The 19466-nt window shown below is 39.7% G+C and overlaps 1 protein-coding gene across 1 annotated transcript in view; it reads left to right on the top strand.

Moving 5' to 3' along the window:
• The window catches only part of SORCS3 (sortilin related VPS10 domain containing receptor 3), a 650187-nt gene that overhangs the window by 390014 nt on the left and 240707 nt on the right, over window positions 1–19466 (top strand). Inside the window, exon 5 of the mRNA XM_005698449.3 lies at window positions 15197–15270. Coding sequence (XP_005698506.3) covers window positions 15197–15270 — 74 coding nt within the window. The remainder of the gene's footprint in view (window positions 1–15196; window positions 15271–19466) is intronic.

The following is a 19466-nucleotide window of genomic DNA, read 5'->3' as shown; positions in this document are numbered from 1 at the left end:
GATCATGCTACCCCTAATCTTACCATAACTATGTAAGACATGTCTTCTTAGAACTGCCCTACCTCTGCCCATGGAAGTAACCTGCCCAAGCTCATGCTGCTGTCTGGATCAGAAGCTCCACATTTCCATGTTGTGAATCTTGGCTTGTGTGTTTATTGAGCACACAGGCCATGGAATCAGACAGCCTGGTTTACATCTGGCCTCTACACTTACTCTGTGTTTTCAGACCAGTGACTTAGTTCTCTGCAAAGCTCTGTTTTCTGTTCTGTAAGATGATGTTAACCAGAATTCCTCTCAGGGTAGTTTAGGGTTTAAACACACTGATGCAAACCTAATCCCTGACATATGATAAGTGCTTGTTGGACATTAGTTGTTATTTTTATCATCAAGTACTTCGGGCTCCTGGTGTTGGAAAAATAAGGTTAAAGGGTGTGTAACCAAGGCGAGGGGCACTCAGGATAAAATTTCTCTATTGGGACCTCTTAACCTCAGTACCCAAGAGCAGTGGTCAGCAGAGGGTTGAATGGTAAGTGTGTTAGACGTTGCCAGCCATGTGATCTCTGTTGCAACACTCAACTATAGACAAATGAGCATGGCTGGGTTCCAGTCACACTTTCTCTGTGAAAACATGTGGATCATGGTTTGCCAATCTATGCCTTAGACCAGTAGTAGTCAACCCTGTCCTCACATTAGAGTTACTTGGAGAGCTTTAAAAATACCTTTGCCTAGCTAGTCTATTCCTAGAGATTCTGATTTAAGTTTTCCAAGATAGGGCCCAGGTATTAGTATTGTTTAGAACTTTTAGGCAACTCTAATGAAGAGCTGAGAACCACTGACTTGGGTCACTAAAGCCAAGAACAGAAGAGCATTGGAGCAGTTGCTGGCTTCTGGCTCTATCCCAGCTCCCTCCTTACTCATTTTAGGACCCAGGGATCAGCACTTTTCTGTGCACTCTGGGAAAAGGTTGACTAGACTGTGGTAAGTCCCCTTTGCTTAATGCCCAGACTGTATGACTTTTGGATCTAGAAGGAAATCTAATTATCTGTATAATAAATGCACTATACTTTGAGGGCACACAGTCCAGCTGTTACTGTGCATTTTAGCTGAGGCTATGCTGTTTGCTGTTTAATTGTGTTCCAACACTGGCAGTTGGACAGAATCATTTTGAGTGGAAACAGTCTGCCCATCTCCTTTTCCAAGGTTCTGGTTTCTAGGATGGTGCTAGAAGTGGGTTTCCCAGGAGTCAGAATGTGTCAGACTTTAGGACAAATCACTCTTCTCTAATGGGCCATAGAGTAGTGGTGACATTCCTATTTCCGAGGAGCTGTAAATAGTCAGCTGGGCGTCATCGACCTGTGATGAAGGTAGAGGTTGACTGAAGGCAGCCCAATGAGCTTAGTTACAAATGTCCAAGCTCCCATAAGAAAGATCTAGAACAGAGTTTTTCCATGTATCATTCCTCTGCATTTATGTTAGAATTATCTAATATCTTGTGAAAATGCTTATTTTGGGGCTCCACTCTTGACTCTCTGAATCAGAATTTTTAGGAGGTGTGCAAAATATACTTCTTTTAACAAGACATCTGAGTAACTTGATAGCAATTTGAGAGCTGCTATTGTGGAGAAAGCTTTTCGTTATATAAGAACACTGAGATTGAGAGATTTAAAGTCTTCTTCAAAATTGCTCAGTTAGGCCATTGAGAGAGCCAAGGCCTGTATCTAAGGTTTGTGGGTCAGGTAGTTAATGTGTAACCAACTCTCCCTAAACTTAGAAGTTTTCAACAGTAAACCTTCATTATGACTCACAACTCTGTGGATTAGTTGGGTGGATTTTTTTTTTTTTTCTTTTGGTCTCAGCTAGATTCATTCACGTGTCCATGGTCCACTGTGGCTAAGTTCATCTTGGGTGGGCTTTCTCTTCTAGTTAGAGCTCAGCTGGCTGTATGCAGGTCTGAGATGGCTGTAGACTGGGTTCTGTTCTATGTGGTCCTACATTCCCTAGCAGGCCAGCCCCGGTTTGTTCACCTACGGTGGCAGCATTCTGAAAGATTGGAAATGTTCACAGCTTCTTAGGGACCATGCTCAGAACCAGGACCATCATTTCTACTGCATTCTGATGTCAAAACAAGGGGTGAAGAAATAAAGACTAGTTCTTGAAGGGAGGGGCTGAGAATCCTTTTGCAAAGGTTTTAGAAACAGGGAGGCTGAATGAATTCATCAGAGCTGCCACATAGTGTCCTGGCCTTTCCAACATTTGAGTACCTTTGAAAAATGGTCCTCTGTCAGCTTTTACAAATGTTTAAGGAGCATCATAAATGAATATTCCCTTGAGTTCTCTTCCATGATTTTGCTCATGAAATAAGAATCAAAAATCATGAATCCAAAGGGACCTAAGAACTCATTGGCTTAAACCCCATCTGACACTTTAATTTTCTGATGGTATCACTTTAATCCAAGTGCTCATCCATTTTCTACTTAAACACATCCAGTAACTCCCTGGAGAACTTGTTGCCACCCGAGACAGCTTCTTTCAGCACTAGAGAGTTTTTTCCATTAAAATATTATTTTTTATGTCAAGCCAACACTTACTTCTGTCTAGATCACCTTCTGGTCCTGCTTCTGCCCTTTGATACAGCAGGAGAAAGTCTCATTGTCCTTCCACAGAACGACTTTTCCCCATATTTGAAAACAATTATAAACCTCTTAGCTCCTTGGTCAGTGTTTTGCATCACAAACCCAAGTTCTGACAACTTTTCTAGGATAGAGTTTGCCTCCTTGGTCAGTTTTTTGTGTTGCAAACCCAAGTTTCTAAAACTTTCTAAGGAAAGAGTTTGAGTTCTCTTACGATTCAGGTTGTTTCCTTGATAACACTAATTTTTTCAATGGCAGTATATGTTTTGGAATGAACACTGGTTTTGGAATCAGATGGCTTGGAATTTACTTTGGGATCTTGAGCAAGTCCATTACACCCATGGGGCCTCCATGTTCTCCCCCCAGGAAGTATGGACAGAAATAAACATCAAACAGTATATTTTGAATCAGTCAGGCTGTATACAAAAATGCCTGTCAGGGGCAGATCCTCCATAAATGTTGGTTTCTTTTTGTCTTTATTATTATTTTTCTGAAAGAACACTTTGAAGTACACACTATTGTTGCCTTTAGTGTCTTGAGTTTTAATAAACTCTTTAGATTTTCTGGCCACACGTTAATAATAATATCATGAACATCTTTAAACAGTCCACCTGAAAATATATTTCAAATGGTGTTTCATACGGTAGGTTTAGTGACGTCTTTGTCTCTTTCATGTTGAAAGCAGGTATTATTGTTTTGATACTTAAAGAAAGCAATTTAAATTAAATGACCTGAAACTAAATAATAATAATAATACGTTCTTCCCATCTCTTTTAGATTCAGGTTTTGGGGAAAGAAAAACAAATTTGAACTTGGAAAAGAGTTAAAGACAAATTGAATGCAGTGAATAGCCAGGAAAATAAGTGATAAAGAGGATATTAATTGTAGGATGTGATGTGAGACCAAAGCAGACGAAGGAGAAAGAACATAGGTACAAGAGGAGGGTGGTGGGTCAGAACAAATAAAGTCTGTTAGAGGAGGAATATCAACATTTGTGTTCGAAAGGTACTGCTTAAAATGAGATGTTTCTGAATCATAATGCATAAAAATGAATAGAATCTGATTGCAAAGGAAAATGGTCAAGAGAATAAGACTATGGAGACAAAAGAATAAATTTTGGTAAATAATATGTGAATTGTTTACAAGATTTTCTTATATGACTGTTAGCTCAGAAAATACTCTTCAGTATAAAAGAGGATAAAATGAATTGTGAAAATGATTTGTAAATAAAAGCCCTGAATAGATTCAAGGCAGTGTCATTCATGCATGGTATACCCAAATGACCCATCATTCCTGTGAGGTTATGTGAACTTGTTTTGCTTTTAGATTAAACAGTTACCGGCCCCCTCCCCCACCAAAAAAAGATAATACAGCACAGTAATAAGAGCATTGGGTTGGGAGTGAAGACCCTGGGTTCAGATTCCAGCTTCAAACTAGCTAGCTGTGTGGCACTAGACGAGTCCTGTAGGTTTTCTGAGCCTTAGACTCTCCATGTGTAAAAAGAATTGGCCACTCTCAGCTATAAAAATATTATTCTCTGATTCTCTGTTGTGAAGCAGCTCAGTAGAAGTTTGTTTACAGGGATCATGATATCAGATGGCTTTCTGTCAGCCAAGGGCCTCTAGTTTATTTGAAGAGATTGCCTGAAGTTATGGTGCATTAAGTGAACAAATGACCAGATTAATGGTTGGATGGATTACATAAAAGCGATTTGAAAGCTTATAAGAGAAACCTGTTACTACCATTTCCCTCTCCAGGGGATCTTCCTGACTCAGGGATCAAACCTGTGTCTCTTATGTCTCCTGCGTTGGCAGATGGATTTTTTACCACTAGTGCCACCTGGGAATCCCCAGATTCCTGGTGGGATGCTTTATTCCCTTTGGCCATTAGAAGTGTTCTGATGAAAAACTTTGGAAAGCATTGAGTCTTAAACTGTTTATAGGACATCCTGCGCTTACCTTACTGACTTCTTAGAGTAATGAAATTTATGAACTTGCTTCTGAAAGTAGTCCTTCATTTTTGCTGTTGTAATCTTAACTCTTTTAAGTTTCAAGGGAGGATGTTTCAAATTTGATAAGAAAAGTGTGTATCTACTTACTTCTCTCTGCTTTCATAGCCTTCACTCTCACAGCCCATCTTCAAGTCTTCATTTTACTCCTCACACTCACTCTTCTGGAATTGTTTTCTCCTCTTCTTCTTGAATTTTTACATGACCTTGTTCAGCTCCTTTTCCATCTCTGCTTTCTCCTTTGAGATGTGACAGCTAAACCAATGTACACTGATCCACAGCCAAATGAATTTTACTTTTGTAAGAGGATGAGATAATGTTTGTTTTATTTCCAACATCTTTTCTAATGTCCAGAAATCTTCACCTTTGTTAGCTGCAATGTTTTGGGGGGAACTTATCCTTCAGGCCAACTCCTGCTCATCTATTCTGACTCAGCTCCTGGCCTAGTGTCAAGCCCAGCAGAACTGACCACTCCTTCCTTTGAGTTCTCCTAGCTCTCCTCTGCTTCCATTGGCAGGAGTCTCCTTGTGTCAAGATGCACTTAGCTGTTGCCACATCCATCATATCTTCCAGGCTTTGAATTTCACAGGATCAGGGAACCTTGGGTTATTCACCTTTGTATTATCATACCTGGCACTGAATTTAGCACATGCTAGAAGGAAATGGCAACCCACTCCAGTGTTCTTGCCTGGAGAATTCCAGGGATGGTGGAGCCTGGTGGGCTGCCATCTATGGGGTCGCACAGAATCAGACACGACTGAAGCGACTTAGCAGCAGCAGCAGCAGCAGCAGTACTCAATTGATATTAAATAGATAAAGTGAAATGGTTTGAACTAGTTGATTACAGAGAATATTTATAATAATTTTGAGATTCTTTTATTCACTTCCCCATGGTTCAGATGGTAAAGTGTCTGCCTACAACGTGGGAGATTTGAGTTTGATCCCTGGGTCAGGAAGATCCTTTGGAGAAGGAAGTGGCAACTCATTCCAGTACTCTCGCCTGGAAAAATCCCATGGATGGAGGAGCCTGGTAGGCTACAGTCCATGGGGTCACAAAGAGTCAGATACAACTGAGCGACTTCACTCACTTTATTCACTTGGTGGCATCCAGTGTTCAAGAGTAAAGAAGCCCAATGTAAGGGAATGCATCTTATAATCTAGACTTGTAGAAATGGAATGGGAGGGACTTCAAGGTAAGACTGTCGGATAAATTATAGGAAACACAATTAAATTTGATTTTCAGATAAATAACATTAAAAAATAGGCATATCCTTAATGTTACATGGTGTACAGTTACACAAAATATCTGTTCATTTTTAACTGAAATTTGAATTCTCTGGGCATTCTATATTTTTATTTGATAAATCTAGCAATCCTACTCCAAGATCAAATAGTCCTACTCTCTCCTGCAGGCCACTCCAGTATTCTTGGGCTTCCCTTGAGGCTCAGCTGGTAAAGAATTTGCCTGCAATGTGGGAGACCTTGATTTGATCCCTGGGTTGTAAAGATACCCTGGAGAAGGGAAAAGCTACCCACTCCAGTATTCTGGCCTGGAGAATCCCGCTTGCAAAGAGTCGGACACGACTGAGTGGCTTTCACTCCTGCAGGCAGTTGTAAGTCTACACTAAGATTCAGTTCACAAATTGGCAGTCCTCAGGCAGCACCTGGTCACTTGGTTTAAAACGTATCTTATTTGTCCTGTGGTACATTTTAAATTTTTGCCAAAATTGAAAAAATATGGAAATTTTCCATTAAAAATGTCAGAATTTTCAAGTTCTCTTAAATGTTGTAAAACCTGAACACATTGGCTCAGCACTCCTGTCCAGCTAGGGAATAACTGAGCCCATTTTCAGATGGAGCATGAGCTCTTAGGACTACCTGCTTCTCCCCAGGATTGTGGGGAAATGTCACCTGCTGAACGTGACATATGGTGTTTTCCTTAGAGTTAAGAGAAAAGTGATAATGCTCAAAATTCTCCAAGCCAGACTTCAACAGTACATGAACTGTGAACTTCCAGATATTCAAGCTGGATTTAGAAAAGGCAGAGGAACCAAAAATCAAATTGCCAGCATGTGCTGGATCATCGAAAAAGCGAGAGAGTTCCAGAAAAACATCTGCTTTATTGACTAAGCCAAAGCCTTTGACTGTGTGGATCACAACAAAATGTGGAAAATTCTTATAGAGATGGGAATATCAGCCTACCTTACCTGCCTCCTGAGAAACCTGTATATAGATCAAGAAGCAACAGTTAGAACTGGGCTTGGAACAATAGGCTGGTTCCAAACTTGGAAAGGAGTACATCAAGGCTGTATATTGCCGCCCTGCTTATTTAAATTCTATGCAGAGTACATCATTCAAAGTGTCAGGCAGGATGAAGCACAAGCTGGAATCGAGATTGTCGGGAGAAATACCAATAACCTCAGATACGCAGATGACACCACCCTTATGGCAGAAAGTGAAGAAGAACTAAAGAGCCTCTTGATGAAAGTAAAAGAGGAGAGTGGAAAAGTTGGCTTAAAACTCAGCATTCATAAAACTGAGATTATGACATTTGATCCCATTACTTCATGGCAAATAGATGGGGAAACAATGGTAACAGTAACAGACTTTATTTTGGGGGGCTCCAAATTCACTGCAGATGGTGACTGCAGCCATGAAATTAAAAGACGCTTGCTCCTTGGAAGAAAAGCTATAAACAACCTAGATAGCATATTAAAAAGCAGAGATGTTACTTTGCTGACAAAGGTCCATCTAGTCAAAGATACGGTTTTTCCAGTAGTCATGTATGGATGTCAGAGTTGGACTATAAAAAAGCTGAGCACCAAAGAATTGATGTTTTTGAACTTTGGTGTTGGAGAAGACTCTTGAGAATCCCTTGGACAGCAAGGAGATCAAACCAATCAATCCTAAAGGAAATCAGTCCTGAATATTCATTGGAAGGACTGATGCTAAAGCTGAAACTCCAATACTTTGGTCACCTGATGAGAAGAACTGACTCATTGGAAAATACCAATGAGCTGGGAAAGATTGAAGGCAAGAGGAGAAGGGGATGACAGAGGATGAAATGGTTGGATGGCATCACCAACTCAATGGACGTGAGTTTGAGAAAGCTCTGGGAGTTAGTGATAGACAGGGAAGCCTGGCGTGCTGCAGTCCATGGGGTTACAAAGAGTTGGACATGACTGAGTGACTAAACTGAACGGAAAAGATAGCCTTAAGAGTGTCAAGGGTTTCAATAAAAATGTGAAAAATCTTCTTGGATAAGCAAAGAAATTTCCTTAGTGACTTAAGTGCCAGCAAAATGAGGCTGCATCTAAAGAATACAAGTAATGGTCCTGTTTCTCTTATACCTCCCCTCGCATATTCACACAACATACTTGAGAGCATTTGAGTTCTTGATCTCCACTAGAATGTAAGATTCCTGACAGCAGAGACTTTTTGTCTTTTTGGTTCACTGATGTACCTTAAACCCATGGATCAGGGCTGGCTCTTAATAGGTATTTGATCAGTATTTGTTAAATGAAGAAATGGATGATGTAAACCATTTGAGAGAGAGAAACCTTTGTGGCTAGAAGTCTTCAAAAAGTGAAGAAAAATGTTGCCATCTCCAATAGAATGGCACAACTAGGTGACTCTCTCTCTCTCTTTTTTAATAAATACCTCTATGGTGTAGATGTCTTATACCTCCCAAGGGAAAAGGAAAATGGTTGCTGAGGACAAAAGTTCTTGCCTCTGTTCCCAGAGCTTAAAGGGACATTAGGTGGAATTCTCCCACCTAATGTGTGTGCCCTCTCACATTAGGGCACATGTTGGAAAGTGCTATCTCTTGTTATGAGATCCTGGTTTTTCTCCTGTCTACTGCAATTATTGCCACAACGCAGGGGGGTTTTCCTGTAGCCCTTTGTAGCCCAGTTAAGCCCTCCCACTCGCTCTGTGATTACCAAGGAAATAGATTCAGAGAACTTATTTTGAGCAGAAACCAGTTCTCACTTTATTAGAAAGATCAGGCTGTCATGACCACAATTCAGCAGAATGCTATATAAACTATAAGGGTTTTGAAGAAAAAAGTCAGAGCAGTTACACAGTAAGTTTGAGTTTGCCTATAGACTAGAGCTTTTGTGTAAATGTATTCCAAAGCATCCTCCCCTGTGTATGGAAGATCTGCTGGCTCTAGGGAATCTGGCTGGAATACCAAAGGCTGCTATAAAATGTGTGTTTTGTTGCTTCTTCTGATTATGTCTGGTTACTGCCATATGGTCATTATGAATTCAAATATATTCTTAGAAAATACCCTTAAGGGTGTGGTAAAGATACACAGGACAGAGAAATAAAGGGAAATGAGACTTTGGCTTTCAACCGCAAATGAAACAATCTGGACCTAAACAAAACTTCTGGCCTTACAACTAAATACCTAGTAGTGGAGACAAGAAAACAACAGAGAAGTGTAACATAATCTGTCATTATTACCCCTAATATCAGCTGTAAGAGGATGCTCTAATAAAGTGTCACAAACTGGATGTGCTAGGGCAATAGAAGTCCACTGTACTGCCATCCTGGAGACTAGAAGTCCAAAATGAAGTTGGTAGCAGGATCATGGGCCCTCTAAAACCTATAGAGGAGTCTTGATTCTCCCTATCTTTTGGTAATTTGCCAGAAGTTTTTGGCATCCCTTGGCTTGTAGATATATCACTAAAACTCTCTGTCTTTACGTGGTCTTCTCTCTGGGCATCTTCTCGTCTTCCCTCTGTGTCTGTGTGTGTGTCCAGATTTCTCCTTAGGAGAATACTGGATTAAGCCCCATCCAGCCTGACCTCATTTTAACTTGATTGCATCTGCAAAGACCTTATTTCCATATAAGGTCACATTTTGAGATACTGAGGGTGAGAACTTTGACAGACCATTTTGGGGGAGGAGGAGGATGGGGCATAATTCAACCCATAACCTCCTAACACAATCATATTATTCTTCAAACTTAAGCTTTCTATATACACATGTTGTTCTTCTTAAGGAACATTCCTTAACATTGCTTAAATTGCCTTTTTAGTTCTTCAGCTATCAGATGCTTTTCCCTGGCAGGCTGATGTAATTAGGAAACGAATAACTGAATCAATAAGGAAAAGAGTGTGCTCTTTCATATTTTCCAGCTGTGCTGATGATTCATTTCAGTTGCTGTGTGTGTTGCTACCGAATATGTGCTTGTTAAGAGAGATGAGACCATGTCATATAGTGAAAGAAGGGAGAGAAGACGATCTGGATTGTTCTTTGGTAAAAGTCAGGAATGACATTGTTGCAGGAAGGGGACATCATAAGGCAAGATATGGAGAACACAGTCTCATATGTAACTTTGTATAAATAAGAATGTTTTAAATATATTTGCTGTTTGGAAAATACATTTTATTTTAATGTTGCATGAAACATTTGGGTTGAAGCCATGCAGGACTATATAAACACTAATACGTTGCCTGTCCTAGGAAGGATTCACCACTATTTGTGATAATCTCTCTGAAATACCACTTTATGGAAAATCCCATATTGCTCTCTCTAATTCCAGTTCCCTAGTGGAAAGATTGCAATTTTAATCCTTGGCCTTTTCAAAAATAGACAAATATATATATTATAGATAGAAAATTACTAGAAAAATAAAATAGAAGAAAGCATAAGTTTATATTACTATTGAAATATAACATATATCTATTTTAAAGAAATTTTAAAATGATGGGAAACTTTAAAATGTATGTAAATTACCCATCATTCCACAATTCAGAGATAACCACTGCTAATATTTTAGCATATTCTCTTCAAATATATTTCAAAGTATGTAATATTTTAAATATAATTAGCATCAATATATGCATGTTTTGTAACATTTTAAATAACATATTATGAGCATTTTTATATTACTAAAAAATCTTTTAGCACCATCTATTGAATGATTGCCTATGTACTTTGTCTCTCAGTGTTAGAGCTTCTATTCTTTAAATTACTAAAGTAATAGATGTTTGAAATAATTTTTTAAAATCCCAGTAACCAAAAGAAGACAATATCAATTGCTCACAATCTTACCATTGCAGAGATAATTAGTATTAATATTATGACATATAATTCATAGCAGTGTAATTGTCTGAATTTCTGTCTTTCACTGTCCATAATATTTTTAACCTTTGCAATCCCAGAATTTAGTTCAGTGCTTAAAGCATAGCAATTGTTTGAAACACTTTTAGTGAATGAATGAGTGAATGAATGAATTGGAGAGGCTGCAAAGATCCAGCATGTGGGAGAATAAAATTCGTTTCAGACTCAGCAACTTACTGTAGACTGCAAGACAAGGTAGATAACCCAAGGCACTTAACGAATAGGAGCCTACTGTTTCTGTTCATTCAAATCAGCCTTGAGACAGAGAATTCAATTTAATTTTTTCCCATCAATCAAAATGAAGACCTGAAAAAGCAAAACCAGAGACGGGAAGCAGTAAGTGGAACAGGCTTAGATGAGGAGATCGGCAGCTGAGCTCTTGTTCTTTCTGTTGGGAAGAGCATGGGATAAGAGGAGTCATGCTTCTCCCAAGGGTATGCCTGAGCAGGAGCTGTGGGGGGGTTGCATTCTGCCATGTGCAGGGTCCCCGGTGATGGAAGGGCTGATGATTTTCTGGGGGATTAAGACTCCAGTGGCATCAATGTGACCTTCAAGGTTTTTCCCTGACTTGTCACTAGATTTTGCAGCTCTGAAGACACAATAATGCTGGGTTTTATTTGAAGGAATTTGGGGTTCTATTTTCTCTGTTTGGACTCTGTTTTGACAGAGAGTCTGATTGATATCTTTGGACAGAAGGCACCAACTGAAGTCTCTTCTAATTTTAATTGAGAAACACCTGTCTTAAGTTTGGGCAATGCCATGAGAAAGAGGGTGATCCCATTTCTTAAAACCCTGCATGGAATACTCGGTCCTTGCAATAAATTACGTAGGTGTATTATTCCCAATGGGATGGTGGGGTCCTCAAAAACCCTCTCCTTCCACCCAAACACTTCTCCAATGTACGGATTAGATCTGATTAGATATGATACATGAGTGGCTGAAGAATTATGGATGGAGGTTTGTAACATGGTACAATAGGCTGTGATCAAAACAATCCCCAAGAAAAAGAGACACAAAAAGGAAAAATGGTTGTCAGAGGAGGCCTTACAAGTAGCTGAGAAAAGAAGAAAGATAAAAGTCATAGGAGAAAAGGAAAAATATACCCATTTGAATGCAGAGTTCCGAAGAATAAAACGGAAAGCCTACCTAAGTCAACAATGCAAAGAAAAGGAGGAAAACAATAGAATGAGAAAGACTAGAGATCTCTTCAAGAAAATTAGAGATACCACAGGAACATTTCATGCAAAGATGAGCACAATAAAGGACAGAAATGGTATGGACCTAACAGAAGCAGAAGATATTAAGAAGAGGTGGCAAGAATACACAGAAGAACTATACAAAAAATGATCTTCATGACCCAGACAACCATGATGGTGTGATCACTCACCTAGAGCCAGACATCTTGGAATGTGAAGTCAAGTGGGCCTTAGGAAACATCACTATGAACAAAGCTAGTGGAGGTGATGGACTTGCAGTTGAGTTATTTCAAATCCTAAAAGATGATGCTGTGCAAGTGCTGCACTCAGTATGCTAGCAAATTAGGACAATTTAGCAGTGGTCACAAGACTAGAAAAAGTCAGTTTTCATTCCCAAAGAAAGTCAATGCCAAAGAATGTTCAAACTACCACACAATTGCACTCATTTCACATGCTAGCAAAATAATGCTCAAAATTCTCCAAGCCAGGCTTCAACAGTACATCAACCAAGAACTCCCAGATGTTTAAGGTGGATTTAGAAAAGGCAGAGGAACAAGAGATCAAATGGCCAATATCCGTTGGATCATAGAAAAAGCAAGCGAATGCCAGAAAAACATCTACTTCTTCTTCATTGACTAAAATAGTCTTTGACTGTGTGGATCACAACAAACTGGAAAATTCTTAAAGAGATCGGAATACCAGACTACCTTACCTGCCACCTGAGAAACCTGTATGCAGGTCAAGAAGCAGTAGTTAGAACCAGACATGGAACAATGGACTGGTTCCAAATTGGGAAAAGAGTATGTGAAGGCTATATGTTGTCACTCTGCTTATTTAACTTATATACAAAGTGCATCATGTGAAATGCAAGATTGGATGAATCACAAGCTGGAATCAAGATTCCTGGAAGAAATATCAATAACCTTAGATAGGCAGAGGATACCACTTTTATGGCAGAAAGCAAAGAGGAACTAAAAAGTCTCTTCATGAAGGTGAGAGAGGAGAGTGAAAAGTTGGCTTAAAGCTCAACATTCAAAAACTAAGATCATGACATCCAGTCCCATCACTTCATGACAAATAGATGGGGAAACAATGGAAACAGTGAGACTTTATATTTTGGGGCTCCAAAATCGCTGCAGATGTTGACTGCAGCCATGAAATTAAAACACACTTTCTCCTTGGAAGAAAAGCTATAACAAACCTAGCTGCTGCTGCTGCTGCTGCTAAGTCACTTTAGTTGTGTCCGACTCTGTGCGACCCCATAGATGGCAGCGCACCAGGCTCCCCCATCCCTGGGATTCTCCAGGCAAGAACACTGGAGTGGGTTGCCATTTCCTTCTCCAATCCAGAAGTTCATACAAAAGCTAATTCTGTATGCATTGTGAGATTACGGGCTCACAATACAGGTGGAAACGTTACCGGATATGGTACACTGGAGAGCACTGTGGGTCAGCAGCTACCTGGGATTACATGTATGGCCTTCACCTGACCCTATTCCCGTAAACCTGAAGGCCACCTACTTCTGCCTTACTCAGTTTCCCCACTTTTAGATGTTTGTGGAAAACTGTAAACATGATGGAATTCTCAGTATAGATTAGACATTGTGATTCCATGGAAGGAGATATGAGCTAGGGCCTCCAAAAACCTAAATCCTATTAATAGTTCACTTGACCAAAATGTCATTTCTCTAGGACTGTCTCATTAACTGTGAAACAGGTTTGTGTGTCCTTTGGTTATATACCAGGCATCGTGTAACCACAAAGGTGAATAAGGCATGATCACTGCCCTTTATTGACTCTTCCTCTAGGGAGGGGAGAGCTAACCAGTAATGACTAAGTGTGAACAGCTTCTTGGAGGCAGATAGTATGTACCCTGGTGACACTGTGAGGAAGTGGTTAACTGTGCTTGAGTGGATCAGAGAATGTTTGAGAGCAGGGTTTTCCATTAGTAAGAATTGTCTTGCTTTCCCTTCCATGTCCTTGTAAGGCTAAAAGGTATGTGAAAGAGCAACACTGTCAGACATTAATAATAATAATATATAAGTGATGATAAACATCATTATTATTCCATTATCAGTCACATTCAGATATTATGCTTTTAGGTATTCAATTAAAAATAAACTCCATGCTCCTGGTGAGTCTCTTACAGGGATGTTGTGTTTTCCCTTTTGTGTTATAAAGGATCAGACTCTGGATTCATAAAATAAGAGAATGTGCAATCTGAGTCATTTGGCCTTGCAGAGGTTTTTTTTTTTTTTTAATTCCAAAATCCTGGGGGTCTTCTGTTGTTGCTGTTGTTTTTTCTCATTCCATGAGTTGATACCTGTCTTCACCTACCTGTTTTAATTACTGATTTAGGCGATACATATTTAGTGAACACTTTGTATGTATTCAAGGAGTATAAATACAATTAAATAATACAACCAAATCTGAAAGACATGCTATATTTTACCCATGATAAGTGCTCAGTGGAAACAAATGATGAGTGCAGTGAATGGAAAGGGAAGAATAGTGAGTGGGCTAAAGATCAGAAAAAGCTTTGGGGAAGAAGCCACTCTTGCACTGGCCCTGTGTGCACGCTGGGGCACAAGAGTGGTCTTATCCTTGCCATCTTACAAAGACATGAGAGTGTGAATGAGCCTGATACCTTGAGTGGGATTGAAAGGTCCATTTCATTTAGGAAAGATTGATAAAGTAAGAGGTAAAGCTGAGAGTACAATATTTTGCATGTAATATTGGCTCAGGTATCAGCTGATGAGCGTTTTTACCCATGTGTCTTATTTTTCCTATGAGCACAGAATCTACCTCTTTCTTATCTTCTTATCCATCAGAGTGCCTTTCATGTAAGAGCTGTTCAGTAAATATTTTTAAAATTAGTGTTGCTGAGTTATTTTAGATATAGCTAAAGACTTCATGGAATTTGAAGAAAATAGAAAGATATAATTTTATTAAAGGTTTTACCTCTAAAAGTGAGACATGGGTGGCATCAGAAATAGTTTACACTCAACTTAAAAGCCTCAGTTGATTGGGTATATGTTGAGCTAGAAGACCCCATGATAAGCATAGCACAGTCATGTTCGTAATATTTTTATCTAGATAGGATGGATGTCTGCTTGAGTGTGTTAGGCACTCTGGTGGGTTGGAATGTTCATCTCCAGAAGGATGGCACGTATGTTTCTGTTAAACAGCGTCCCTTGATGCTTATGCTCTGCTCACTTCCTTGTTTTGCAGCTCTACAGCTCCATGGACTTTGGAAGACGGTGGCAACTCATGCATGAACGCATCACACCCAACAGGTTTTACTGGTAAGCCCCATCCACAGTCTCACCACTCTCTTGGATAGGAATCAGGCAACATGGCACTCTGACAATTTCTGGACACCTTCAGCATGTCAGGTCATTGTGTGTCCTAGCCCTTTGCTACTCACTTTAGTTCATGGACTGGTAGCATTAGCATCACTTGGGAAGTTTTAGAAATACAGAATCTCAGGGCCCATTGAAACTTATTAAGCAGAACTCTGCATATATTAAGCAGAACTCTGGTGATTTTATGTGCACATTGAAGTGAGAAACCCTGGGCTAGAGAGCTTCATGGGAAGGTCATGACTGGGTGCTCTTAGCTATGTATTAATCTCCCCTCTTTTAGTAAAAGGTAGATATTTTATGAACCTATTCTAAAAAGCAAGCATTTCCTAAAACGTCCTATGAAGAACACTAGTTTCACGCAGTGCTTCTGCTTCCAAAGGCGTTTCTACGGTCACATAATTTTAGGCAACAGTTATCCAACTCTGCCCTTGTGGAGACTCAGGATTCACATTAGGATATTAGAGCCTCTGAGAAATGCAGAGTAAAGGAAGCTGCCAAACATGAAGTCACTGATTCCCAAACTCACTTTACTCTAGAATCCCTTTCACATGTCATACCTGATCATCTTTTAGAACAACTTCTGTGGAGCACATTTTGACTAGTTTTTCAAGGAGTGAATATGTTTCAGCTGGAAAATTAGCCCTTTCCTCTATTCAGAAAGTGTTATTAACTGGTATTTTTTATACACGAATTCTATTGTTAATTTGGTTGTAGCAGAGTAAACTTGTTTTGGTATAATGTTTACTTTTTACTCTTCCTAGCTATATGAAATGCTTCTAACATGTATCATGCTTTCATTTCTGCAGAAGCAAAGCCAAATATATCCAGAAATGTATGTAGGAAGCATATACCAAAGTGTATAGTATGCTTAATTATGTGCTTAATTAGAAACAGAAACAAAATTAACAGTACTTAAAAGTAGTACCTATTCCATGTCTCATATTAAATACCTTAGTTCAGCTCTCTTAAAGAGTCATGAGATGACCCTTCATGGCTTCCACAAGGTGGGGGTGGTGTTGGGGGGTACTGGGGGGAGGTACATATATGCTTCTTTGAACATATATATATATACAACCATGCCAGCATCTTTGGAAGCAACATTTCACCCTATCCCCTCTGCACCTACAGAACTATGTTCAGAATTAAAATGATGATTGCTGAAGCACACTGTGAAAATCAACTATGTCTTATTATATACAAAGTATTCAGAGGAAAAAGGGAACTGGTAGTACTGCTTTTACCTCAATGCCTGGACTATTCCCAGTCATTTTTCCCTTTGCAGACCAATTATTATTTGTTCTATAACTACTATTTCAATTATTATTTAGTCTGTATTTAGAATTATATTAAGATTTTTTCAATAGACTGAGACAGAAAAAGGAAATATTTGTTTTCTGATGTGCTAGTTATATAATTGCTGCCTTTGGCTCAGCTAAGATGGACCAGTTTCTCAGTGTTCCATCACTCAAAAAGAAAGTGAAAAGTGAAAGTGAAAGTTGCTCAGTCATGTCCGACTCTTTGCAACCCCATAGAATAGTGCATGGAATTCTCCAGTCCAGAATACTGTAACGGGTAGCTGTTTCCTTCTTCCAGGGATCTTCCCAACCCAGGGATTGAACCTAGGTCTCCCAGATTGCAGGCGGATTCTTTACAAGCTGAGCCACCAGGGAAGCCCAACCATCACTCAAAAGTCCCTAAAAATAAATAAATAAATAAAAATAAAAAAACACCAAAGCCCTCTGCTATTTCTGGAACAAATTCTTGAGATGGTAAGGCAGTTAGCTGACTAGGAAGTCAAGTTGATGAAGAAGGGAAGTACAGTAGACTGGATAAGCCTTGTCATCATTCCTGAAGGAAATTAAGTGGATGGAGGGTAGCATTTTCCTATTTGCAGAGGGCAAGAAGGGAATGTTCCAGCTTCTGTCTGCCTTCTCCCTTCCTTTATAGAGCAAAAAGAGTAAATCCCCAGGTCCTGATGATTATGTTTCATTTCTTTTCCACCCTGTGCTTCTTTCATGTATGCCCCCATGGGGAAACATAAAAGTTAGTGCCTGTGCTGGCTCTCCAAGTAGTAGCTGAAAATTCCATTTTTGTAATGATCACTTCTCTGTTTCTGATATATAATTGCCACGATTATTCTTTTAGGTGTCACTGGAATTGTAGAGAAAGAACTCATTTTACATAGACCTTTTTTTCTCCCATGGATAGAATCATGACTGGGAAAGCTCTTATGCTGAAAAGACTTGGCTTGTATGGGTTAGGAGTGGAAATATTGACTCGATACCTCCTTGAGGAAAGACAAAGTGTGCATTTGTCAGGGTATAGAACACAGCTTTGGTTAAGACAGAGCCTCTCGGGGCTCTGGTCTCTGCATCCATATAAATGGGAACAGTATTCTTCTTGTCAACTTCATATAGTTATTGAAAGGACAAGATATCATCCTTTCAGAATTGGACTCTTGGCAATTTTATTTCTCTGTTTCAGATTTATAATTTGTAAGTTATATCTTTAAGTACTATATTTATTAGTAGTTCTGAATTTATTCAGTTGCTCAGTAGTGTCTGACCCTTTGCGACCCCATGGACTGCAGCCCGCTAGGCTTCTCTCCTATCCTTCACCATTTTCCAGAGCTTGTTCAAACTCATGTCCGTTGAGTCAGCGATGCCATCCAACCATCTCGTCCTCTGTCGTTCCCTTCTCCTCCTGCCTTCTATCTTTCCCAGCATCAGGTTCTGAAGACCATAACATGTAATTGATTTGTCATTTTTTCTGGGATCCAGAAAATCCTATGCCCAGTGAGACTTTTCCTGTGCACATCTACTAACAATTGAATGGGTCCAAGAAGCCACATCTCAAGCTGACTTTATTGTCCTCACTCTTTCTTGAGTCTTGATTTTTCTGATGTCATAAAAACAAGACAAATCAACAGCCAAAAGCCTTAAAACTGCTTCTTTTTTGAGGGATGATGCAGAGTGAAGTGGTATTGGGGCTGATAGGGCCACATGGAGGGAAGGGCAGTCATGCCCAAAACAAGAAATTGAAGTAAAAGACTTATCTTGCAGTAAGTAGACAAATAGAGTAAACATGCAACCCAGACAGAATATTGCCCAAATAATGTCTATAATTTAGAGATTTTCAAATTTCTAGGGATAGATCCTTAATGAATGCTAGGTTTCTTCTCCCATACTGCCTTCAGTTGGTGGAAAGTAGCAACCTAGAGGGGACCTGTGGGGAAGAACACTGTGATATAGACATGATTTCTGCCAAGGGTGCAGAAGAATCAACCATCTACGATGATGATCAGTGTAATGGCTGTGAAAATGCATCAAGAACTGTAAGGGGTATCATCATTATTCATTTCCTCCTTTGTGCCCTACAGTGCCTATGAGTTAGACAGGGCATGGGCCATAATTTTCCCATGGGCCATAATATTAGCATTAATAATAAAAGATTCATTAGAGGTAAAATTTTCTTTATGAATTCCAGATGTTCTAATGCCATCGAGAGGTCCCCTAGGAATCTTGCACTATGGAGTGACTCCACCATCATGCTCTGAGCATCAGTCTGACATGCAAACTCTTTTATGTGTGACCCTTTCACTCATTTGATATGTGGTTAACAGGCAGATTACTAGCCCTGTCTTATGCCCCTATTCATTACCCCAGTTGCTTTAGCAATTTTAGTTTGCAGGGAGAACACACACACACAGAAGTCACTCAGTCGTGTCCAACTCTTTGCCACCCCATGGATTGTAGCCCACCAAGCTCCTCGGTCCATGGGATTTTCCAGGCATGAATACTGGAGTGGGTTGCAACAAAGGAGTAGCTAAATATCCTACTGTAATCTTTCTCTAGTCTCTGCTTGGGCGGGGGTATCATAGGGAAAAGTGGTTTTTGGTTTAGTCGCCTACTGAGCTGCAAATGACGAGTACCTCCACTCTTCCATTGGGAGATATTTAACAGGCAGGCACATTCTGCAGTGGGAAGATTGTTTTCATTGCACATCCAATTTGAATACTTGTTATGGTTCACAGCTTTACCTCGGTGGCCCCTCAGTCTCCCTAGGTGTTCACCCTCCTCTGGCTTCTTTTTCAATGAGGGGACAGGCATGCTAGGCCTTGCTGAGTTCTCTGTGTA

This window comes from Capra hircus, chromosome 26 (genome assembly GCF_001704415.2).
Source record: "Capra hircus breed San Clemente chromosome 26, ASM170441v1, whole genome shotgun sequence".
Taxonomy (NCBI): Eukaryota; Metazoa; Chordata; class Mammalia; order Artiodactyla; family Bovidae; genus Capra; species Capra hircus.
The sequence above is the reverse complement of the archived record's forward strand: the minus strand, read 5'-3'. Positions and strand labels throughout refer to the sequence as shown.